The sequence below is a fragment of the Zootoca vivipara genome, chromosome 2 (genome assembly GCF_963506605.1).
Source record: "Zootoca vivipara chromosome 2, rZooViv1.1, whole genome shotgun sequence".
NCBI lineage: Eukaryota > Metazoa > Chordata > Lepidosauria > Squamata > Lacertidae > Zootoca > Zootoca vivipara.
Window position 1 is genome coordinate 47675270 of NC_083277.1, and position 25788 is coordinate 47701057.

General features: G+C 41.7%; 1 protein-coding gene across 16 annotated transcripts in view; it reads left to right on the top strand.

The window, feature by feature from the left end:
- Positions 1-25788, top strand: part of RAF1 (Raf-1 proto-oncogene, serine/threonine kinase) — a 77292-nt gene that overhangs the window by 30724 nt on the left and 20780 nt on the right. For 6 of the 16 annotated variants that reach the window (XM_035106253.2, XM_035106251.2, XM_060271465.1 and 3 more), the window contains 3 exons: positions 22170-22399; positions 24004-24116; positions 24833-24935. In XM_035106253.2, the coding sequence (XP_034962144.1) occupies positions 22193-22399; positions 24004-24116; positions 24833-24935 (423 nt within the window). In that variant the 5' untranslated portion in view covers positions 22170-22192. The other 10 variants (XM_035106241.2, XM_035106244.2, XM_035106240.2 and 7 more) reach the window with 6 other exon arrangements.

Here is a 25788-nt window from a genome sequence, read left to right on the forward strand (position 1 = left end):
TTAATAACCTCTTTTGACAGTAGCTGATATTTTCATTACAGAATATTGTTGCTGCCAACCTAACATTGGAGGTTTATTGCAAAAGTTATCTTTGAAGTTTTTGATTATAATGCAAATATATCTCACTGCTCCTTTGAGAAGTGCAATAACAAATGGATCCCTAAGTTTGTTTGCAGCTATAAGTGACGCTGTGTCCTGCTGCTGTACTTTTGGAGCAGCGTTTTTTTGGATTTTTTAAGGCAAAGCCTTGACTGTTCCTTAGATGGAGCAGGAAATATAAATATGATCAAAATCAAATCAAATAAGTCTGGCTTTAACTTGTGAAAAGTTGTGGATAATTGGCATTTCAGTCACTGTATATTCCATTTTAGGTTACTCTATAGAGTCACTTTGTTAGATGCTGCTGCTGCTGTGTGTTAGGCTTTTCAGTGCTGCATGAATTATTTTAAGTGTATGACAGTATTGTTGCTTAGTGTGCAACTTGGTGTTCCAGTGCAGTTGTGGTATAACCAAAATTGCTTGAGATCTGGCAAATCCTAATAAAATTATATCAATAAGTAATGTGTTCTATTCATTGCACATAGTATCACTTTAGAACACTTGGGACATCTTGTATATTTTTAGATTGTGAACTGAGTGAGGTTGGTTCACTGAGTTACCAGATGGGTGTGGTACTAACAGTAATTAAATCTGGTTTAGGGTTTTAGACCCAAGGGCTTCAGTGTGGCATTTTACTTTGTAATTTTTCAAAGGGAAGAGAGTGAGCTAAAATCTTGAAATCAGTCTTGACTTTGCTTAGCTGAATAGTAGTGGTGAAGGGGGAACTAAACAGAAGAAGGGAGAGGGAGAATTGCATCTTTTTGTTTCTTAATGTTAAGTGGCTTGGGAAGGGCAAGGAGATTGTTCTCTTTACATGCTTAAACTAATTTCGTAACGAGGTATAGTATAGATATGGTATCAAAGCCTTTATCTTAAGGTGTACTTTCTACTGTTGGCTTAACCACAGCATACCGTAAATCATAGAGCTTTTTGCTAAAACACAGAAACATTTTTTTGGTGGCTAGAAGATGTATCTATCCTAGGTAATTGTGGATACAAGTAAGTGGACTCACATTTGTGCCAGCAATCCTAAATACTGCATTTGATTTCTCAGCTGCTGCAATAGCTTTGGTTTTTACCACCATGAAAACATGACAGTGGCATATTTATGGAGCAGTACTGAGGAATATCCCTTCCCCCAAATATACTTAGTAGCTCATGAGAAATCTGTTACATACTGTATTCTGTGTGATTTGATACTATTTCAATTTCTAGTGGTTATACAATGAGTATTTGGGAGGGTACAAAGTTTCCCCAAAGCCATATTCTTAGGAAACACTGTTGGGAAACTTGCTGTAGGTGAGGAAGAGGATGCTCAACTCATGAACTGGAGAAACTTTGCTCTTTCCTTTACTTCTGTCTTTCATACTGATGTCTTGCAGTAGAATAAGTTATAGTTTCCTCTCCCCACCCAACCAAACTATATATGGGTCCCACCAGTTGTGGTGAATGACAGCTCCCTTGTTACTGAAATCCTAGGAGAAACACAAAGTTTATTGTGCATCTTTAGTTGCATTTAATTTGGAGGATCACAAGTGGTGTCACACTCATCAATATTTGGAAGCACTTGTGGCTCTGTAGAAGTGAATTTTAGCTATGGTATGCCTGAATCAGACAAGAAACACGGGTTTGTTTTTTTTACATGCATGTTTATTTCCAAAGATCATACAAACAAATGGGTCCTGAAATAGGACTTAATCTTGGAAAATATAAAGAGCAGAGTTGAATGAAGATGCAGAGTTGAGTCTTCCTTCTCAACCTTCACAAATTTACAGTGTTAGCTGTAGTTCATATATACGGTATATGTAGCCAAAGGGTTATAAAAAGAAAGCCAGCTGATGTTGCAGTCTAAGCAGTGGCCATATAGTGGAAAGATTCTCCTTTGGCATCTTCAGTAGTGCTATTTTTACCTATTCCAATAGATCTGTCCTTGTGATTTTGAGCTAAAGGACAGTAACTGAAACTAAGTTTTATTTGCATTGCAACCAGAAAAAAACAGAGGAGGAAAAGAATATGGCTACTAAATACCTTTTCATATCTGTAAACGTTGCATAGGGCGATGTAAAGTGATAAATGATTTTTATTTTGTTGTGTTGCTGACATAATTTATGTGTTTCCTTTTTACCTGTTAACCATGTTGATTAGTAATAACTTTCTTGAAATCTGTTTTGTTTTAACAGCATTGTACTGCAACACTAAAAGAATCCTTGTCCAAGCTATAACACTTGTATACTCTGGATTATGATTAATATACAAGATACTTTGCATACATTATCTCAGAAATTTTACAAGAGAGATGGTGGGCTACCAAGGCCACCCTAGGGCTATCGTGACTGAGGTGAACTTTAGGTGGAGCGGGTGGCCTTCCTGGCTTACACTCCCAGCTAGTTTACAATCTCAGTATAATATGGCGGTGAATGAATTTAGGCAGACATGCAGGGAGGTGTACATTGGTTGCTCTGTTGGATGAAAATATTGAATTAATTAGAGACTTTTGAAGTATGACTTGATTTTGGAATGTGTTTGCGATGCATTTATTTCTGGATTGACTTGTCTTAAATCTTGTCTCTTGCCGCTTTAATACTAGCTAGCTTCTTTTTTTGCCAGCTAGTTCCTTGTATATGTCATTAGTTTAATTCCTTTTCTTTTTCTTAGTTGTGCAGTGTGGTTATCTAATATCCCTGTGTAATTCATTTCCTTGTAGATGCAATCAACAATGGGACCTACCTTGGTGCCTTCCAAGAGTGTCTTGTAATTTATATTTGCTAATTAGAAGTTGACCTTCTAGCAGTACCTTAGAATGTGTGCAGTGCACATTAGTGTTCATACATGTGTGTGGTCCCAGTCATTCCACTTGTTAATATGGATGACAGCTTACAAGTTGGGTGATTATATTTATGGATGGCAGCAATTCATGTGATTTGCAGCTGTTAGAAAAAATGCTGCATTCATCATACAGATTTTAGCAGTTTGATTTCCTGTTTCACTTGTTACTTTTATCCCTAGGACTTGTGTCAAAGATGAGATGTGTTGTTGGAGAAATCTGTTGTGTGAGTTAGCACAAACTTTGTGGAATAAGAAGGAACACTTTTATTTGCTGGCACTGCTTGGGATATTACGAACTGGTTCATTTATGAACTGGTTCATTTATTATGGAAAACTGTTCAGTTTAGCTTTCGGTAGGTACTGAAAGATTATTTTGATTTCATACTAGCTTTAGGCATGTTCACTTTATCCAGTGGGTTTTACTAGAGTGTGGTATCTTTTGATGTTTAAAGAGAACAGCTGCATGGATCTTCTGTGTAGGATGCCCTGTGATCACGTGCTCATATAGTATATGCTGTACATAGCTCCAAACATTTCATTGTCTAGAGTGCTGTTGCAGGAATGAGTAGTTTAGTTGAGTCAAGTGCTACAGAATGTCTTCTAAAAACACCTAACTGATTTCTGGACTGGACTTGGCTCAAGTGCATTTGGGACCCATAGCAGATCCCATATCTTATGGTTTACACTAAATAGAAGGAATAACTTTAAAAACAGAATGAACATACCAGCATTATCTTTAGATCTTTCCTGTATTTTATTTTAATCTGTGTTGAACCATTTATTTGTTTGAATTAGACACACCTGTTTTGTAGTCTCTTTCTAGAAGCTTTAATGGTCTGAAACAATTCTTTAGCTTCAAAGATAAATGAGCACATTTGCACACTATGCTGTCTCCCATATGTTCATATAGGCTTTTGCCATATGACTGGGGTAGCCAGAAAACTACAAAGTATAAGCATATGCTGAATGTTTTTTGCTCATTAAGACCTGCTCTAACTGAGGATTGTGGGAAATATGATGATCCAACAGCTAAGTAAAAGCTTTTAAGTGTTGATGGCTTGCTTATATCAATGGATTTTCCCACTTACAAGGCTTCACTGAATTTATTAAAGAAGCTTTTGTTGCAGTAATAAATGACCACCAGACATTGTGCTTCTTCTAAGTAGCAAGAAGAAGACTAGTTGCATGGCTGGACAGGGACTAGGGACTTTATAATTGAGGTTGTACTGCATGTAGCTCTCTGTCCTATTGACCTTGTTTTGATGTTTTTATTTCCTAGTACCAGCAACCACATTCTTCAGCAAGCTCCACTCATGGTATGCAGCAACATGGGATAGTACAGTAGATAGAGCTAGGCTTGTGATGTGTTACTTTTAGTCCCTGTGTGTGGAACCTCAGTCCTGGGGGCACAAATGTGGCTCTCTGGTCCTCTATCTGGTCATAGGGACTCTACTCTCCCTGGCAACAACCTCTTTCCCCAGGTCACACCCTTCTTGAACAGGTTGGAATATGCTATTGAACTGTGATAGTGCCTCTTCCTTGCCTGGATGGAGAAGGGGAGGGGGTGGTGTGTTGGAACATCTGGTTTTTGTGTAACCTACTGTAAAAATCACAAGGTGCATCTGTTGCCCCACCTACTTTTGCCTCTGGTTCCATCCATTTTTACCTCTGGCCACGCCTGCTACTGGCATGCACCTCCGGGGAAAAAACCCCAAGGATTATTTTTCTTTACTGATACAGTAATACCTTCGTGAATGTCCACCTCGTCTAGCGTCCATTCCGGTGAACATCCGTGGCAAACCTGGAAGTACTGGAATGGGTTACTTCCGGGTTTGCTGCATGCGCAGAAGCGCAAATTGCACTTCACGCAGGCGCAGACCCTGTGTCCTTTTTTGCTAGTGGCCAGGGCTCCAGAACGGATCCCGGTCGCAAAACAAGGTACTGTATGACTGTATTGTGAATGATGAGAAGTTGAGTCAAGAACAAAAAGTGGATTCTAAAGCACTCTATACATCTCTTGATACTGCTATGGGTCCCTTGAAATCTGGGTGAAAGATGGAGTTATTCTGTCTTCTGCTGCTGGGCATAATTGGAAAGGCTATTTTAGGCAAACTTTTTAGGTGTGTACCAAGCAGAAAGAATTAAGCAGCGTGACCAGATTGGGCAGAATATGATTTTATCCTTTTGTAAATTTTGCTACTTGGTATTTTGAATGGAATGTGTTTGTTATGTTAAGCAGGTCAAAAATAAAAACCCAGTTGAAATTACTCTTGCTGAAACAGAGAGGTTGATTAGTCATAATATATTGACTTTTTTCAGAGAGGTTGGTTAGTCATTAGGTTAAGATACCTTCACATATTAATGTTAAACTTTCGCTGTCTATTGGCATATGGAGCTCAGCATTATGCAAGGAAATTATCCAATGTCTGTCTGTCATGATTGTTTTAGACATGGTGTAAGAATACATATTTCCACAATGGGTGCTGGCATTGCTCTAGTCAGGAATGGAAAGCAAAATACAGTGATGCCTCGTAAGACGAATTTAATTCGTTCCGCGAGTCAATTTGTTTTGCGAAACATTCATCTTGCGAATCGCGGTTTCCCATAGGAATGCTTTTGAATTTCTTTTTTTGCCCATAGGAACACATTAATTAAAGTTCAATGCATTCCTGTGGGAAACCGCGATTCGCAAGATGGATTTTTCACAAAACGAATTCGTCTTGCGAGTCACCATCAGATCGCAAGACGCATTTGTCTTGCGAAAAATTAGTCTTGCAGGGCATTCGCCTTGTGAGGTACCACTGTACTGGTGGACAACAAAAGAGGTTTAAAGACCAAGCTATAACACTTGTATACTCTGGATTATGATTAATATACAAGATACTTTGCATACATTATCTCAGAAATTTTACAAGAGAGATGGTGGGCTACCAAGGCCACCCTAGGGCTATCATGACTGAGGTGAACTTTAGGTGGAGCGGGTGGCCTTCCTGGCTTACACTCCCAGCTAGTTTACAATCTCAGTATAATATGGCGGTGAATGAATTTAGGCAGAATTTAGGGAGGTGTACATTGGTTGCTCTGTTGGATGAAATATCCATAAGTTTTATTAATCAAGGGTAGGCATAACTTAGTGTGGTGTCTCTGAATAGGCAATTTTTAACTTTTTAATATGCTTCTACTGTATGGTTTTATGTTCTGATATTTTTTATAGAATAAAGGTAAAGGGACCCCTGACCATTAGGTCCAGTCGTGACCGACTCTGGGGTTGCGCGCTCATCTCGCATTATTGGCCGAGGGAGCCGGCGTACAGCCTCCAGGTCATGTGGCCAGCATGACAAAGCCGCTTCTGGCAAACCAGAGCAGCACATGGAAACGCCGTTTACCTTCCCGCTGTAGCGGTTCCTATTTATCTACTTGCATTTTGACGTGCTTTCGAACTGCTAGGTTGGCAGGAGCTGGGACCAAGCAACGGGAGCTCACCCCGTCACAGGGATTCGAACCGCTGACCTTCTGATCAGCAAGCCCTAGGCTCAGTGGTTTAACCACAGCGCCACCTGGGTCCCCCTTTTTATAGAATAGTGCTCTATAAATATATTTTAAATATATATAAATATCTTACCTGTGTAGACACAAAACCTCTGGGGAAGCTATGCTCCTGCCAGAGATGTTTCTGGATAATTCAAACTGATGGGCCCTTGTATAAGCAAAACCCCTTACATATGTTAACTGCACTGGTAGATTGCTCAAAGGAATGGGAACAAAATATTGTGGTCCCAATTTTTAAGAAAGGGGGCAAACCTCTCCTAGTCAGTCACCACCCAGTGAGCCTTTTGGATGTTTTCCCCAAATTACCCACAAACTATCTATTGGACAAGGCTGAAGATTGGGCAGATAATAATATTAGGGATGAATAAGCAGGCTTCTGGCATGGGAAGCCAATCATAGATCAGTGCTTTGTTCTAAATCATTAGAGAGAAACAACAACAACAACAACAACAAAATCCTTCCAGTAGCACCTTAGAGACCAACAAAGTTTGTCATTGGTATGAGTTTTCATGTGCATGCACACTTCTTCAGATAGCTCATACCAATGACAAACTTAGTTGGTCTCTAAGGTGCTACTGGAAGGAATTTTTTGTTTTGTTTCGACTACATCAGACCAATACGGCTACCTACCTGTAACTAGTCATTTGAGAGAGAGAGAGAGAGAGAGAGAGAGAGAGAGAGAGAGAGAGAGAGAGAGAGAGAGAGAGAGAGAGAGAGATGTAGGTGGCCCTAGGAAATATACATGCTGCTTTTGTTGATCTGATCTCAGTCCTTGACAGGATAAATAAATAGATTTTATGGAGAGTTGGGATGTACAAGACACCTGTTGATTCTAATTAAAAACTTTTATGCAGGCACCAAAGTTCATATCAGAGTAGACAGAGAATGCCAGTTGTCAGAGGAAACTGGTTCAACCAGAGGGGTAAGACAAAACAATTTACTAGCCCCCTTTTTGCTCAGCATATATGTGAATGGCATCATTGATCAACTAGCTGATAAATCAAACTTTTTAGCAGTTGTTGGCACATGGAAACTAAATGTATTGCTATTCACAGACAATGTGGTTCTGTTATCCCAGACCCTAACTGACACAAGGATATTGTTGAAATCATTTGGGGAAGTATGCAATAAGGAACAGTTATTGTCATGCTGGCCACATGACATGGAAGCTGTATGCCGGCTCCCTCGGCCAATAATGTGAGATGAGCACTGCAACCCCAGAGTCGGTCACAACTGGACCTAAGGGTCAGGGTTCCCTTTACCTTTACCGTTATGTGTGAATTTTGCCAAGACTAAAGCAATGGTATTTGGCAATTGAACAGTTAAACACAAATGGCAACTAGGCAGTAATCAACTGGAATGATCTAATACAGGCACCCCCAAACTTCGGCCCTCCAGATGTTTTGGACTACAATTCCCATCTTTGACCACTGGTCCTGTTAGCTAGGGATCATGGGAGTTGTAGGCCAAAACATCTGGAGGGCCGCAGTTTGGGAATGCCTGATCTAATAGATATAATAATCTGGGGAAATGTTTTGCACTAATAGCCTATAGAACTGGTAGGTGAATAAATTGAAAGTTCAATGTAGCCAGTGTTAAAATTTGCCAGAATGAAGAGTGTGAATTTTGTGGTGCTGGTTTTTAGGAGTTTTTACTGATTAGGTTATTCCTCAGTTTTACATATAAGATAGAAATCTGGGGCATTTCGGAACCATATTAGTTGGAGGGAGTACAGAGTAGATTTATTTATACTTTATTGGGTCTCCCACCAGGAATGCCATGGTAAGCAATTACTGGTGTCAGTGGCATAATGCCTATGTCTTAACTTTTCATTTCTATCCATTACTGGCATAAGAAAGAGGTTATGGTGGAAGTACTCCAGATCCAGGGCAGCCAACATGGTGCTCTCCAGATGTTGTGAACTACAACTCCCACCATGCCTGACCATTGGTTATGTTGGCTGGTGCTGATGGGAGTTGTAGCCCACAACATCCAGAGGGCACCATTGTGGCGACCCCTGTGCTAAACAGTAATATTTAACTTTCCTTAGTCTTTTATGAGATGTAGATCTTTTCCAAATCAGCAAAGGCCATTCCATGTAGCATTTACAATGAAGCTGTCCCACTCATCTCCTTATTGCTATTGCTAACAAGGGCTCTTTCACACCTTATAAATATCATGAGAGGGATCCAGGCTTGGGACAAAGATCCAGCAGAGGGTTATGCAGGCTGAAGAGAAGGAAGGCAATTTTATCTGATTTCCCCTGCAGCCCCCCAGCTCCCCACCATGCCACCTCCCATGCTGTTCTGGTCCCTCATTCTTTCTCTCCTGTGGAAAGGAGTGGAAAGGAAAGGAGGAAAATTACCTCTTCCCACCCCCACCTAAATAGAAGTGTCCTTTGAACAGAGTTCTGCTCACAGGATGCAACCCAATATGTTTCTAGCAATATTATGATTGTTACTATTACAATAACATGATATAGAAAAAAATATTTATACAGGATTATACAGGATCTTTCATTCTGATTTGGAAAGACAAATTCCTCTGAACCTTAAATATATTATAGCTAGCTCATTAGTAACTAATGCAAAATCTATACTTGTACATAATGAAGGCTGTATAACTGAGGGGAACTTGCAGTCTAGCACGTTTAGGATTTCATTGTAAAGTTGATGTGAATGGTCATAATTTTATGGCAGAAATAGTAATCTAATTAAAATATTTTCATGACTACATTATTTGGAAATTACTCTAGAGAAGTACCGTGTTTCCCACATTATAAGACACCGTCTTATGTTTATTTCACTCAAGAAAATAAGCCTATGGCTTATTTTCGGGGGGTGTCTTTTTTATTGTTACTATAAGTACGGTACCTCCTTACTGGGTCCTGCTGGCTCAGGGCTCGGGACGCGCAGCAAGCCGCCTCCTGCTGCTGCCAGATCCCGGAGGCGGCCTACTGGGTCTGGTTGGCCTGCATGGCCTGAAGCTGAGCGGCGGCAGGAGGTCCGCGGGTCCTTCCCTGCCACCAGGGCGCCGGCGGAAGCGCTGCTGGTCCCTTCCGTGCCGCCGGAACGTCGTGGGCTGCATGGCCCGAAGCTGAGTGGCGGCGGGAGGTCCGCGGGTCCTTCCGCGCCGCCGGGATGACGGATGGCAGTGGGAGCACTGCTGGCCCCTTCAGCCGGATGAAGGAAGCGGCCTGCCGGGTCGGTGCCCAGCAGCGCTGCGCGGAGCACCAGATCGAGTCAGTGCCCAGCAGCCCCGAGCTGGATTGAGGAGGCGGTGCTCCGTGCAGCGCTGCTGGGCGCTGACTCTGCAGGCCGCTTACTCGATCTGCTGCTCCGCGCGGCGCTGCTGGGCACCGACCCGGCAGGCCGCTTCCTTGATCCGGCGGAAGGGGCCAGCAGTGCTCTCGCCGCCCGTCACCCCGGTGGCGCGAAAGGACCTGCGGACCTCCCACCACTGCTCAGCTTTGGGCCATGCAGCCCACGACACTCCATCGGCACGGAAGGAGCCAGCAGCGCTCTCGCCGGCGTCCGTCGCCCCTGCGGCGCGGAAGGACCTGCGGGCCTCCCGCCGCCGCTCAGCTTTGGGCCATGCAGCCCACGACACTCCGTCGGCACGGAAGGAGCCAGCAGCGCTCTCGCCGGCGTCCGTCGCCCCTGCGGCGCGGAAGGACCTGCGGGCCTCCCGCCGCCGCTCAGCTTTGGGCCATGCAGCCCACGACACTCCGTCGGCGCAGAAGGAGCCAGCAGCGCTCTCGCCGGCGTCCGTCGCCCCGGCGGCGCGGAAGGACCCGCGGGCCTCCCGCCGCCGCTCAGCCTCAGGACATGGAAACTGGCAGGGATGGGGGATGGGGGAGCGCTTTCCCTCCTCCGCATCCCTCCGTGTAACTCTACCTTGCCAGGCGAGCGCTTGCGCTCTAAAGGAACGCAACAAGGTATGGCTTATTTTCAGGGGGTGTCTTAGATTTCACAACTGCTTAAAAATCCTGCCCTGGCTTACTTCATGACTACGTATTAAAAAGGGGGAAACACGGTAAAACATTGAATTATACAAGTTTTTCAGTGTAGTGTTGCATGTAAAATGTGAATGTGCTGAAAGGCTTCTATAGTACCTTTGAATTACTGTACAGTATATTTAAATCTGTCCACTAAGACCAATTCTTTTCTCTATAGAAAAAATACATTTAAAATACAGTAGGTAAAGGGACCCCTGACCATTAGGTCCAGTTGTGACTGACTCTGGGGTTGCAGCGGAGCTGGCGTACAGCTTCCAGGTCATGTGGCCAGCATGACAAAGCCGCTTCTGGCGAACCAGAGCAGCACATGGAAACGCCGTTTACCTTCCCACTGTAGCGGTACCTATTTATCTGCTTGCACTTTGACGTGCTTTCGAACTGCTATGTTGGCAGGAGCAGGGACCGAGCAATGGGAGCTCACCCCGTCACGGGGATTCGAACCGCCAACCTTCTGATCGGCAAGCCCTAAGCTTTGTCCCGTGTCCCACATTTAAAATACAGGCCTTCAATTCTGAATAGTTGTATGCGTATACAGTGAGGATTTGAAAGAATTTCTCCAGACTTCTTCTGGACATGCTAATTTATGCATCTATTAAAATCTTATTTGAAAGCCTACAAATAGGTGACTAAGGGATCTGTCATCACTTTGGCAGTGTGGATGTTTTGTCTTTGGCTCAGCTTGAGTGAGGCTAACTTTTATACACTTAGACTGTGAATATTTTTTACTGTATATTACATTTACAACCCCACCATTCTTTCAAGGATCTCAAGGTGTTGAACATGATTCCCCCTTCTCCATTTTATCCTCACAGCAGCCTCATACGAGGTATGTTGCACTGAGTGATTGTAACTGGCTCAAGGTCACTCACTGAGCTTCATAGATGAGTGGGGATTTGAGCCCTGGTCTCCCAGGTCCTAGTTCAACCCTAATCGCTGTGTACGTTGGCTCTGATCGACTATTACTGACCGTTATGACTGGAATCCCATCAGCGATGAAAGCAAACCAATTTCATCTATAAAAATATTTTTTCAACAAATCATATATGAAAACAATTGAAATCTAATGCAGATACAGTCTGTGGATACAAATCTCTGTGGATACAAAGGGTCTTCTGTAGTCACTGATATCTAATGGGGGGGGGATGGAGTCCAAAATATCTGGTTCCCCACTACACTATACTGGCCTTGAATCTTCCAAAAGTGTGTCTGATCAGGATTCAGGTGGGAAATGGTAACTCTAGCTGTGTTTGGTTTTGGAACCCTTTCAGTTAAGTGTCTGCAACCCCAGAGCTGAGCAAATTTATTTCAAGCTTCTTGATATAACATCTTGACATATATCAAAGATCTTAGTTAAATGGAGCTGCCTAGAATCTAGAAACTAAATGTGTATATTATCATATTGTTGTTGTTGTTTAGTCGTTTAGTCGTGTCCGACTCTTCGTGACCCCATGGACCATAGTACGCCAGGCACTCCTGTCTTGCACTGCCTCCCGCAGTTCGGTCAAACTCATGTTCGTAGCTTCGAGAACACTGTCCAACCATCTCGTCCTCTGTCGCCCCCTTCTCCTAGTGCCCTCAATCTTTCCCAACATCAAGGTCTTTTCCAAGGATTCTTCTCTTCTCAGGAGGTGGCCAAAGTATTGGAGCCTCAGCTTCACGATCTGTCCTTCCAGGGAGCACTCAGGGCTGATTTCCTTAAGAATGGATAGGTTTGATATTCTTGCAGTCCATGGGACTCTCAAGAGTCTCCTCCAGCACCATAATTCAAAGGCATCAATTCTTCGGCGATCAGCCTTCTTTATGGTATATTATCATATTACCGTTTTAAAAAATTCATATAGAGGTAACTTCCCCGTTGCACTCTTAATGAAGCTTAAGAAAAGCACTAGACATATCAAGAGATCCAACGCACCCTGGTCACCATTTGTTTCAGCTCCTGCCATCGGGACGGAGATATAGAACTATGCAGGCAAGAACGAGCCGTCTCAGGAACAGTTTCTTCTCTAGAGCGATTCTGGCCTTAAATGGAAAGCCTGGACTTTGAAGTCATCTTATTTTACTTGTTATTTGTATTATATTTACTGTTTTTAATTAGGTTTTGTAATTTTGGATTATGCGGAATGCTTTATCTGAGTGGATGTAGCAACCGAGTAATTTCGTTGTTCCCGCAAGGGGACAATGACAATAAAGATATCTTATCTGATCTGATCTTAAGGTCATACATATATATCAAAATTAAGCTGTGTTTCATTATGTGCTGATGATTATCAAATATTGTCATTGAACATGAGTCCATAACAGAAAATTTGGCTGCTTTGTATGTACCATGAAGGGCAATTGAGAATTATGTGCTAAAGAATATAGCCAACTTGTATATTTTCAGAATATTATCTATAGTATATGAACTTAATGTATCTGGTGTGAGCCTAGTTATGATGGACATATTGCATTTGGTGTTCTTAGGGCTGGAGCACATAACTACGTTTGCCATGGCAGTGATGCTGCTGAAAACAGGAGCATGGAAATTCATAACATGATCGAGGAGGTCCACACAGTAAGTACTTCTCTATGCTATGAGCAGGATGATGGTTTTGGCAGCATCCCAGTGGCAAAACGTAACGTGTACTCCAGCCCTTAATCTGGAATTATTACCTCAGTTGTGAAACATTTGTTAGCTGTTGAATATAGTGAGGGTTGAAAAGGAACTCGGGCTTTTTTCATGTGTTGGATTTTCAACTGTTTTCATGTGCTGCCATGTTCATAAGAAGGAGAGTTTAAAAATTTAGTACAATTATTGGGTTGTTATGCTTTGACATGCAGGGGTTACAATAAAAGATACAATATTAGTTTATATGTGATCTTTGAACTATACAGCCAGTATCCAATGAGCTATACAGCTATACAATGAGCTATACAGCCAGTATCTCCTCCCTCTCCTTCATCACCCCTAAATCTGTTCAGGGGTTTCCCCAACCCTCTGGAGAAAATTTGGGAAGGTGTAGGGCAGGGATCCCCAAACTTACCCGGCTTTGGGCTGGTGCCCGCCCCGCTGATTGCGCGGCGGGCCGGAGGACAAGTGAGCGTGCGGGAGTGCACGCCCATACACACGCACACACACTATTTTTGGCGCATTTCCGGGGTGGAGGAGCATTGAAAATAGCTTGTGCGCATGCGTACGGGCCTCCTCCAACCCGGATGTGCGCTGGAAATGACACTTGTGCACGCGCACAAGCTGTTTCCAATGCTTCTCCAACCCAGAAGTGCGCCGGAAATGATGCACATGCGCATAAGCTGTTTCCGATGCTCCAGCCACCTGGAAGTGGGCAGCCGCGCCATTAAGAGCGGGCGGCGGCAGGGGTTGCTGGGGGCCACATAAAAGAGCCTCACGGGCAGCATCCGGCCCGTGGGCCTTAGTTTGGGGAAGCCTGGTGTAGGGAAAGGAGAGAGAGGGAGTTCTGTTGCTCAGCTACCGTGTTTCTCATATTATAAGACACCGTCTTATATTTATTTTTCCTCAAAAAAACACACCATGGCTTATTTTCAGGGGATGTCTTATTTTTTCCCTCCTCCTCTTGCCGTGGCCGGCATTGCTGCTGCGCCTATCACTATGTCTTATTTTTGGGGTATGGCTTATATTCCTTGAATGCTTAAAAATCCTGCTATGGCTTATTTTATGACTACATCTTAAAATAGGAGAAACAGGGTAACTACCTTGTTGCATACTGTCCTGTTTTCCACACCTTCTTTAACTGTGTGTGTGTGTGTAAGTGTGCCTCTCTCCACTGTTTAACAGTAAACCTTTCAAATTTTAAAACCCTATCCTATTATGTTTTTGTGTTTTTTATGTTGTAATTATATATTGTGAACTGCCCTGAGATATATGGATGAAGGGTGATACAGTGGTACCTTGGGTTACGAACAGTCCTGCATACGAACGCTTTGGTTTACAAACTCCACAAACCTGGAAGTAGGTGTCCCGGGTTGCGAACTTTACCCTGGGATATGAACGCAATTTGCTTCCGGGGCCGCAGGAAGCCTGTGTAGGGAATGCATGCTTCGCATTAAGAACGCTTTGGGTTACGAATGGACTTCTGGAATGAATTAAGTTCGTAACCCAAGATACCACTGAATCATAGCTGTCAACTTCTGCATTGAAAAATAAGGGATCAGCAGACTCACCCAGCGGCGTGGCACCAGAAGTCGTTTCTGTGCATGTCTGGACATGCACAGAAGCGACTTCCGGTGCCGGCTGCCTGTGTCTGCATGTCTGGCCACCAAAAATCGCTTCTAGAAGCGATTTTCCTTTGGTGCCCAGACACGGGCAGAGCCGCACGGCACCAGAAATCGGTTCTGCGCATGCCCAGGCATGGGCAGAGGCGATTTTCAGCAGCATTCGGCAAGCAAGCGAGCAGCCAGCCACCGAACGAGGCATTTTACCAGGCGGCAGCTGGCTGCTCCCTCCGGGGGGGGGGGGCGAGTGGAGCCTCCCTGGCCCGCAGGGAGGAGGGAGAGAAGCTGCTTCCTTGGAAATCCAGTAAATTTACAGGGTATTTAGCAATCCGGGGTTGCGGGGGGAAACTGATTTAAATCCGGGGGTTTCCCGCCAAAAACAGGAGGGTTGACAGCTATGCACTGTATGCAAATTGTAGTCGTAGTCGTAGTCGTAGTAGTAGTGTCATTGGATTTCATTAGATTGCCTGCCACATTTAAGTCTGTTCATTTTAGTGATTTTGTTTGTTAGCTACTTGTACCTCTCAAGAGATGGTGGTGTGGTTTTATTAAGGGTGTGTGTGAGTGTGTAGGATAAAATGTATACCAGTACTTCTTCCCACTAGTCATTATTTATAGTTCTGTTTATAGTTTGTTTGTAAGCTGAGACTAAGATTGCTATAAGAGTTCTGTACAGCTTTTAGGGAAATATATTTGTTGTATTTTACAATGTAGACCCCACTGTAGAATTGCTAGCTGACACCTCAGTGACATACACACATAAACCTCGCCACAAATCTTTTAAATTAGCTTGTAGGTGTTGCAGTTAGAGTTAAACCAGTGAAGATCTGCATGCTTCCCCAAACTACATGCAAGTATGACAGAACTCCTGCTGGAAATTGCTTTACTTTTTCGAAGAATGATCAGGAGCAGAAAAGTGGCAGGAGTGTTTAACTTTGTCCTTGTTCCAGTTAGTTTTCCTGCTTTGGCATTTCTCCATACTGTATGTGTATTGGAGGTTTTTCTGTTCTAAAAGAGCCATCGGATTACTGTTAGGTGTATTTTGTGTGGTGTATATTTTATGTGTAAAGTGCATGATTTTGAGGCTTAACAAAATGCTAGTTCATTCTTTGGCTCTGTTTGCAAGTTTGTTTAGGTTTAAAATGTTGGGTTTAGCACACTGATCCTTGTTCCTGCCATCCAGCCCATGGGGCACTCCTCAACCATTTGTCCTAATTCGGAGTGTTTAATTGGCATATTATGGAGTTGAGCAAGTGCTGTGAGTTTTCTTTTGGTACATGAGAAAAAGGGAGGGCTGAAAATTTTTCATATTTGAATGTGTCATTATCACATATTTATATACCTGAGGAAGACAGGGTGCTTTGATTTCCCCCCTGTCTAATCAAAGGTGTCTTTTTGTTTATGCATGTCAGGTTCTCTTGTGTCATTTTTGCTTCTTACTTTTAAGCATTTTTAAAGGTTCAAACAGAAAACATAAAATACACATGACCAAAATAAAAAAAACTTTAAATTTAAATTGGTCAAGTTTGAATTTCTGCCTATAAAATATTGCAGAATTTAGCTTATTTTACATTTAGCTAATGAGTGAATTTATTTGTGATGTAGTAATAAATAATCTGGATAATTCTTCCTCAATAAAACGTTTCTTACTCTGCTCAGTAGCTACCCTCATGGAACAATTCTTATACTAGCTAAAATTTTATCCCAGTCCTGCCCATGGTTGCTTGGAAGTGCTAGTACAGTGGACCCTCGGTTTACGAACACCTCGGCTTACGAATTTTCGGTTTACGAACGCTGCAGACCCATCTGGAACAGATTAATTCACTTTCCATTACTTTCAATGGGAAACTTCGCTTCAGTTTATGAACGCTTCAGTTTATGAACAGACTTCCGGAACCAATTACACCCATGCTTCGGGTTAAGTACACTTCAGGTTGAGTTCTCCGCGGACCTGTCTGGAACAGATTAATCCACTTTCCATTACTTTCAATGGGAAAGTTCGCTTCAGTTTATGAACGCTTCAGTTTAAGTACTCCACGGACCGTCTGCAACAGATTAATCCACTTTCCATTACTTTCAATGGGAAAGTTCGCTTCAGTTTATGAACGCTTCAGTTTATGAACAGACTTCCGGAACCAATTGTGTTCATAAACCGAGGTACCACTGTAATATCAGTAGCAGTTCAAAGGGAATATATCCTATATATGGCATATCACCATACAAAAATGACAATAAGAAATAATGTAGCAAAGGAAAAGGTGGCAAGGAAATTCTGGTGTACACAAAGAACTGTAAAAGAGAAATAGTTTCTTTTGCATAATGCAACCAAACTAGTAGTCTACAGGAAGTTTTTAAACAAGACAATGTGCCAGGATTGAACATTTTAAGATGTGCTTTTGTCTTAGGAAAATTGCAGCTTTGATGCTTGTAGCCTTGATGCTTGGAGATGCCATAGTCTTGTAGATTGCAATGATCAAAGAACTGCCTCTATACTGGCTACAATGACTTTTTTTTCAGAACTTGCATGACTTCTTATGGGGACTGTTGCCTGGCTCCGTTCATTGTGCTCAGTTAACTCATGTGTGTTTGACAAGACTCAACATTGACGTTATCTAACCTTTTTAAATGCAGAATTGAAAAAAATTACCAGTCTCCCAAGTGCATACTGACAGGAGCCTGCTTGAGGTGAAAACTCATAAGTGAAAGGAGTAGACTCTGCATTCTTAGTACATTGGAGTCCTGCTCTACAACTAGCTTGGTAGGTTGGCTTCTCAGGGAAAAGGGGTAGGGTTGATGGAGAACCAAGTGTCATACTCTCAATGTGAGTTTGTTCTCAAGCATCCTCCTCACACAGTAGCTGCTGCAACTTCTGCTCTCCCTTGGCATGGATTAATCTTACTTTTCTTTCCTTGGTACAGTTTCTGACATGGAGGGTTGAGAAATGGCATGGGGAAAGGAATTATAGATGCCAGTTGTCTAGCAATAACTCTCTGTGCTAATCTACTTCCTCCCTCTGCAGTACTGTGGGGAAAAGAGTCAAGATTACATGAATGAATGAGAAAGTAGCTGTCCCTCTTCTTTTGACCTTCTGTTCTTGCTGTCTGCTTTATTTATTTTGAATATATATATATATATTGGCTGCATTTCAGGACAGAGTCCACTGAAGGTGGCTTACGGAATAAAAAACACAAGAAAATTACAATTACAATATAACACAGTATGAAACTGGTTACATGATGTAAAATCAAAACCCATAAATAAAACAAGCAATAGTCTAAAAGCCAGCACCAGCTAAATAAAATAATCTTGGTTGAAGGCCATTTAAGAGAGAGGCCTTCAAAACCTTTTTGAAGGCTAGAACGGATGGTGCCAATTCACATCCCTTGTGTGGGAGTTTCATAGATTAGGGACCACCACTTGAAAATACAGTGTCTTTGGTGCTTGTTAGTCCAGTTGGCAAAATTTCAATGGGTTTACTCTTGAGTAGAACTTAGGTGGGCAATGAAGAAAAGAACCTCCGTCAGTGGATTGCGGTCTGTAATAGATTGAAATTGGCCCAGCAGTCAATGCTTTCCTATCACTATGTCTGAGACCTTTGATTGATTGATTGATTATATTTGATTATATTTCTCTGCCACTTTTCATTCAAATTAATTCCAAAGCGGCTTACAAACAATAAATAACAGTAACATAATAAAGCACCATAAATACAGCAGAAATCATACAGAATAAGTAACAAACCAGTAAAACAATTACAAATAATCAAAACAATTACCATCTACGAAACACTTGTTAACCAAACTACTAAAAATAAGCTAAACATCACAATTGCAACAAAAATCATATTTTAGGATTCACAAAGTACTACAGCTAACTCTTTGTCTTGTCATTACTTTAAGTTATTCCAACTGTTTGCTTGATTATTCTGTTGTATTAAAAAATAGCATATCAGACTCCATTTAAACTGGTGTCATGGATGAGTAATCGCTAAATTAATCCAGAGTATGTGATGTTTCAAGTAGGGAGGTGAAATCCCTGTTCAGCTGTGTTTTGTTACATTTGGGTCCTATGCTCCCGCTTAGGGACTCAGAATACCGTTTTAACCTCCCAACAGCCCACTGAGGACGGTTAGACTATGAGTTACTTCTCCAAAAGCCACACAGTGGATTCAATCCAGAGATCGTAAAAGAAAAGTGATACTTTTTTGCTGATTTGTCTTGCATGGATCCACCCCCCCCCCCAATTTGTTCTGGCTGGTTGGGGAACCCTCTGGATTAGTATGGGAGAGTTGTATGTGGGAAGGGTATTGGTGAAAATTGCCACCTCCTCCTCCTGTCCACGGGAACCTCTGCTGCATCAAAGGCCCTTTCATGAAGGAAAGGCAACTCTGAATCCCAGACCAGTGGTTTTATATCAATCAGGATTTGAACTGCAGATTCATACATTTGAATGAGCCAGCACAACCATGAAGCTAAATAGTTCCTCCCTCCACCTGCTAGGCTTTTGAGATTGAATTGAAATATTCCCATATATGACGGGAGCCCTGGAATTATGTTTGTAATATTAATGGTACAATATGATTTAGTGCTTAGAGTTTCAAGACTAGGGCCAGAGAGATGTGGGTTTAAATCCCCTTTCATTGGATGATGGCCTTGAGATGATGGTCATTGAAACCAAGCCTACCTTTCTTCAGAGAGTTGTTGAGAACTATAAAATTAGGGGAGAACCATGTATGCCACTGTGAGTGCCTTAAAAGAAAGATGGAATGTGAATCTACCAAACAAGCAAGGAGCAGGAGACAAATAGAGTTGATACCTTCACACACTGTAGTAATAAGTTGACATTTGAACATTGATAATGTTCTACCTCTGTTGCTGACCCTGATAAGGAAAGTGGTCAGAGCCGGCAGTTCAAAGCACTACTGTTTGTTGTCCACTATTTTGACCTGTAGAAATGTTGACACTGGCAAGGGCAAAAAACACACCTAGTTGGTTTTCTATTCCAGTAAACACAATTTGCAGGTATGTGCAGGATCTAGATTAGAAGTGGGAAACCTGTGGCCCTCCAGATGCTGTTGGACTCAACTTCCATCAGCCTGCATGCCCAGTGGTGAGGAATGATGGGAGGTGTAGTTCAGCAGCATCTGGAGGGCCACAAATTCCCAAACCCTGATCTAAATTTACAAGTTCCTTGATCTGCAAACACTTCTGAGATTTGCATTGCAAGGAACATAAGTGGCAACATGGCAATGGGAAATTTTGCATAGCTGCTTTCGTCTTGAATCTTTCCTAATTAAGTACTTTCCTAATTAAGTACCTGATTGGACAAGAAAACTGTCTCCATCGACTGGTTTCTTGGTGCATGAAAGGTGTTTGTGCCCAGGCATGTCCTCCCCTCCAATTTGCCCTCTTCTTGTGTGCCTGGATTCAGTTCTGGTTTGTAGGGAGTTTTTAAACTGCACTTAGCTGGCTCTGTTGTCACAGGAACTTGGTCTCTCTAAGGAAGTAAACAATACAAGGAAGCATCTACCAAATGAATCTCCAAAGAGAGACACCACTTCTCAAGAAACTGATAAACATTTATCCTAGCCTGAACCAACTAATAATAATAATAATAATAATTTATTATTTATACCCCGCCCATCTGGCCGGGTTCCCCCAGCCACTCTGGGCGGCTATTTGTCTCTATCTTTTTTTTGTACATTTCTTATGCAGGTAGTTAATGGCTTATTGTATTGGATGCATTTGGAATCCTTGAAATGTACAAAATGAGTTCTAAATACTAACTTTACCAACAACTCTGAACTACACTTCAGATTTCCTACAGATCACTGCCTCTTTTCCTTCCAACTGTATCCCTTTGCCTGCATTCTTCTTCTGCATTCTTCATGAGCCTCTGCTCATGATAGGGATCCCTCATTATTTTATTTATGTAATTCTGGACAGGTATGTGCATTTTGGAATGTTTTGAAATGGAAAATTTCCTCCAAACTTTCCAATATAAGTCAGTTGGAATCTAATACAATATGTTTGACCAATCCCAGATCAACCATGTAATTCATTGTGTGACCATGGGAAATAATGGTGCCTCAATTTTAACCTATAGGTTGTGGTAATACAATTAAATGATTTATTTATCACCCTATAAATAGTGGGAGGGAAATCTAAATGTTACATCTGCTAGCTTCAATATGTTTAATCAGTTGATTACCGTAATCTACTTCAGCTTTAACCAGTTAAATGTCAGGACCCATTTTTGATTGACGCAGTTGAGGGATAAAGGCTCTTTTTCTTTTTAGTCTGGTTTGATTTTAGCATGTTACTGTAATAGGGACTGAAAAAGAAAATATACAATAATTTTCCGACAGTAAATGGGAACTTCTGTTAAGTTGTAAATCGAATTAGACCAGCATCGGGAAAAGGACAAGTATCCTGAAATTTTTATATGCAGGCTTACTTAAATAATTAAATAATTAGTCAACTGGCAGCTCAATCTTATGCATGATTGCACAGAAGTAATTCCTGTTATGTTCAGTGGGCTTATTAACCTTGTAAGCATGTAGGTCCACAGTCTAAAAAATATTTGATGGCCTACTAAATTTGCAATCATATTGTACATAGACACTCTATGTATATGAAGGTGTACTTACACACTAAAGTGAAAGCACAGCTACATTGTTGACTGCCACCCCTCTTCTGAATTTGTTTGGCTTCCCCGGTTGTCTATTCATTAGGTGTGTACATCTGTATATGTAGGCTTTCCACCTGCAGACATCCACACCTAATGTGAGGATAACAGGGGTGGGGCTGAGCAAAGCCATGTGACCTCTGGGGTGGGCCAGTAGTGTGGCCCTGTTACACCTTGCATGACCACCCCTTTATGCAAGTAGCACATTAATTGAGTTATAATTGAGCAAATATGTAAATTTGCTCACAATGTAGTTGTGAATCAATGTTTCTTGGTACTGCTAAATGCAGACTTCTGGGAGAAAAGTAGTTTACATTAATTAAAATAAAACATTAAATTGATACAGTATTTAACTCTCATATACATATCTGAACACCTGTTTGATTCTATGGAGGGTTAGAGAAAGTTACATCGTCTCGGGATTGGCATCCCTTTAGCTGTTCAGTGAGTGAAGGCTTCTAACGTGCAGAGTCTAAGAATCTGTGCTGTGTCACATATGTATTGCACAGTTTTCCTTACTGATGGACACAGCATGCGGTTGCAGAAAATCAGGTGTATATCTGTGCATATGAACACTAACAAAAGAAAAATAAGCATAGCTGTTGACAAGGTTTTCTTGCCCTTGACTGTACAAATTATAATTCATTGGCCTATACCCGAGTACCACAAATGTTTCATTTATAGTTGAACAATCTAACTGTTTTGGGTTTTGCACTTAAGGAGACTTGTTTTCAGAATGTGTTTGTACTTCTTTTAAAAGGTTTTACTGCTTCGACTGCTTCAATGGACCACATTCATGGGGCTTGGAAGGCTCTAACTGATGGAATTGGATTAAAGGATTCTGTCTTCAATGGATCCAACTGTATTTCACCTACTATTGTCCAGCAGTACAGCTATCAGCGTAGAGCATCTGATGATGGGAAACTTTCAGATTCTTCCAAGACAAGCAATACCATTCGTGTTTTCTTGCCTAACAAGCAACGCACAGTGGTGAGTCTGTTTCTTGTTTTGTGCAAGATGAAAGATTGGCTGTTTCCCCCCACTAGTGCATAAACATTCCAGTTCCCCAGTGGGCTAATAATCTTTAAATGTAGATGCTTCAGGATGGATACAGTGATGTTTTGTACACATGCATAATTTTGGGAAGAGCAATGAGATTTGTATCACTTCAATGAATATGTGATCCTGTCTTTTATGAATAGACCCTCTGCTGATGGATTATTTTGGATACTAAAGCAGTGTTAGCCAGAAAAAAGCATCTTGGTTTTCTTTTTGCTTCTGACTTTAAAGTGATTCATAAGTGTAGCCTAAAGGCTTGCAGAATTGTATTAAAATCATAAAATCAATATGCAGATTGTTAAATGTCAGCAGCACAAGTTACATCAGCTCAGGTTAATTGCAGCAGGCCTAGATTGGATTCCGTCAGACGTTTCGATAAGGCTATCATATGACTTTCTGTCCTTGCTTAAAGGTACTGCTTTCACCGGCCTTGTAAATAAGCCCACAAAAATTATTAGTCTACAAAACATTTACTGGCCTACTAGCAGAGGATGGATGGAGAGCTCGAACTCCCCCCCCCCCCCAGCAGCCTGCTGCATTTCTATGTTGAGTGCATAGGAGGGAAACTCCCTTCTTGGCAGTCTGCTTGATTTCTTTGCTAGATATAGAATAGGAGAATGCAGCCTTTGTCATTCTGCTCACTTTCCTCCTGGACGTTGGATATGTCTACCAGGTGAGTGTTTACAGTGCAGATACATTGCTGCTAATTTATTTATCAAGATTAAACTAGTAGGAGCAGATTCACTCCCAATTCCCGCCCATAACATTCTTCCTTGTTGCCTTACCATGGTTCCCACTTATTCAGTGTTTCAACTGATGGGAACACTTGTTAGCAGTAACTAACCATGACGAGTGCCAGTGCAGCTGTGACACTAAAAAACCTGACTAATTGTTTTAGGCAATGCCATTCATGTCTACAGTGCAATCCTATTTACATCTCTGAATGAAGTCCTGTGGATGTCAGTGGGGTTTACTTCCAGGTGTTAGGTTTAAGACAGCAGCCTCAGGCAAACAAGGAAAATGTAGGCTGAATCTTCAGTGAATAAGTATTGGAGACTTGATTCCCTTCGCTTCAGTTTTTTAAAATAATGTTTATTAGTTTTCAATTAAAAAGGTAAAAAGGTAAAGGTACCCCTGACAGTTAAGTCCAGTTGTGGACGACTCTGGGGTTGCAGTGCTCATCTCGCTTTACTGGCCGAGGGAGCCAGTGTTTGTCCACAGACAGCTTCCGGGTCTCGTGGCCACCATGACTAAGCTGCTCCTGGCAAAACAGAGCAGCGCACGGAAACGCTGTTTACCTTCCTGCCGTTTACTTGCACCTGACGTGCTGTTATCCATCATGCCATAGGTGGAGCTTCAGATTTTGATCACAGAATTAGCAGCATTACAAGTGTAAAACTCCATAATGGCAATTTTCAGTTATGATAGTACTGTGTAATTGTAGTCATCCAGAGTTTGATAACAACACTTTAATTCTTACTCCATGACTGAAGAATGAAAATGTTTCAGAATTAAAACTACTACTTTTTTAACAGGTGAATGTGCGTAATGGAATGACCCTTCATGATTGTCTCATGAAAGCACTCAAAGTCAGAGGCCTGCAGCCGGAATGCTGTGCTGTTTTTAGATTACTTAATGAACACAAAGGGTAAGAACTGAAATAGCACGTTTTACGAAACTATTCAAGCAGTTCCTTCCCATAGTGTTCCCTGTATTTTGTTTGCTTCATGTTTATAATGTTCAGTGATTCAAACAGTACAAAATCACAAAGGGCACACCAACCAAAGTTGGTGTTGCATAGATTCTAATGGAGAGAATTCAGTATAAGCTTAACTGTTCTATTGAAGTCAGCGGGAATGCAGAGTATTTAAAGTGGTTGCATTGTCCTAAGTGAAATCAATTTGTTTTGCTTATTCTGAACTTTGAAGGAAATAATTCATTCATTAATAAATGAATGCGCGCGCACACACACACACACACACACACACCCTCTGCTTTTTATAGGGCCAGGTGTGTACTATTTTTAAATACCAAATGATTATTTAACAAGTTGAGGGAGTGAAGGTAACTTAATTGACTTCACACTATTGATGGCTGGTATTAAGCCACAGTCCTGGATCAATTATTTGTGAGATTTTATTTTTGCACTTGAATCTGTTAATTTCAGACAACTTTAGGGCTCAAATCCATTATAAAAACTTACATATCATTAAGACTGCCATTAAAATTTTGGTATCTACGTCTTTCTTTTATTTTCAATGTTGCTACTTATTAAACTAGTTTATGTTCACACTGTTAGCTTTTTTGTTCTCATATACTTTGAAAATTGAATTCATTCAGCATATTCACTCTCCACCTTTTCAGTAAAAAAGCACGGCTGGATTGGGGTACAGATGCTGCATCCTTGATTGGAGAGGAATTGCAAGTGGATTTCCTGGATCATGTTCCGCTTACGACACACAACTTTGTATGTTGATCTCTTTTGTATGTATAAAATATTTGGATACACCTCATGGGAGTGCAGCTGACAAGACTTTATAAGAAATTATACAACAGTAGTGCTCAAAAGGCTTCATAATACTTTGATCTCAAAACAGCACACAAAGCAAGTGTTGCAATATATTGAAGTGTTCTTACCTTTCCAATCTTGGCAGAAAATCAATGGCGTTTTTAAAAGCAGTCCAGACCATTATGGCATTGACTTCCTCAACCTAGTCCCCTCCATTTATTTATTTTTTACAAAATCCCATTAGCCAGCATGGCTATTGGTTGGAGATGATGGAAATGGTAGTCCAAAACATGCAGAGGGCACTGGGTTGGCAAAGGCTGCCTCAGTTAACATCCTTTAGCTTTTTGTTCTTTTGTTGCTCCTGTGGCAGTAGACACTGAGGTATTCTTCTGAGATCAGGAATCCAAATGCTTGGGAGGTCAAGACTAAAAGCATCTCCTTTCTTGGCCTGGTTCACACATCATGGTAAACCTAACTGTGACTGTACTGTGAATGAGCAAACATGCTGGTGCATGCTGTTCAAAGCATGGCTGTCCTGCTCCTCCCTTCCCCAAGCCAGAAGGAAACAAAGCGCAGCGCTTTTTTAGTGCTGTGTGTTTTGCCTCTCTCTAAACAAACCACAAGAGGGATAAATAAAGCATAAGTGCCGGTTCATATGTGACACTAAACTAGTGCCGGGGGCTGTTTCCTGCAGGATGGGTGAGTAGAGTTGAGCAGCATACACCAGCATATTTGCTTGTTTACAGCAAAATGTAGTTTGGTTTGCCCATGACATATGACCTGGTCCACTATGGAATATCATGAGAGGGGA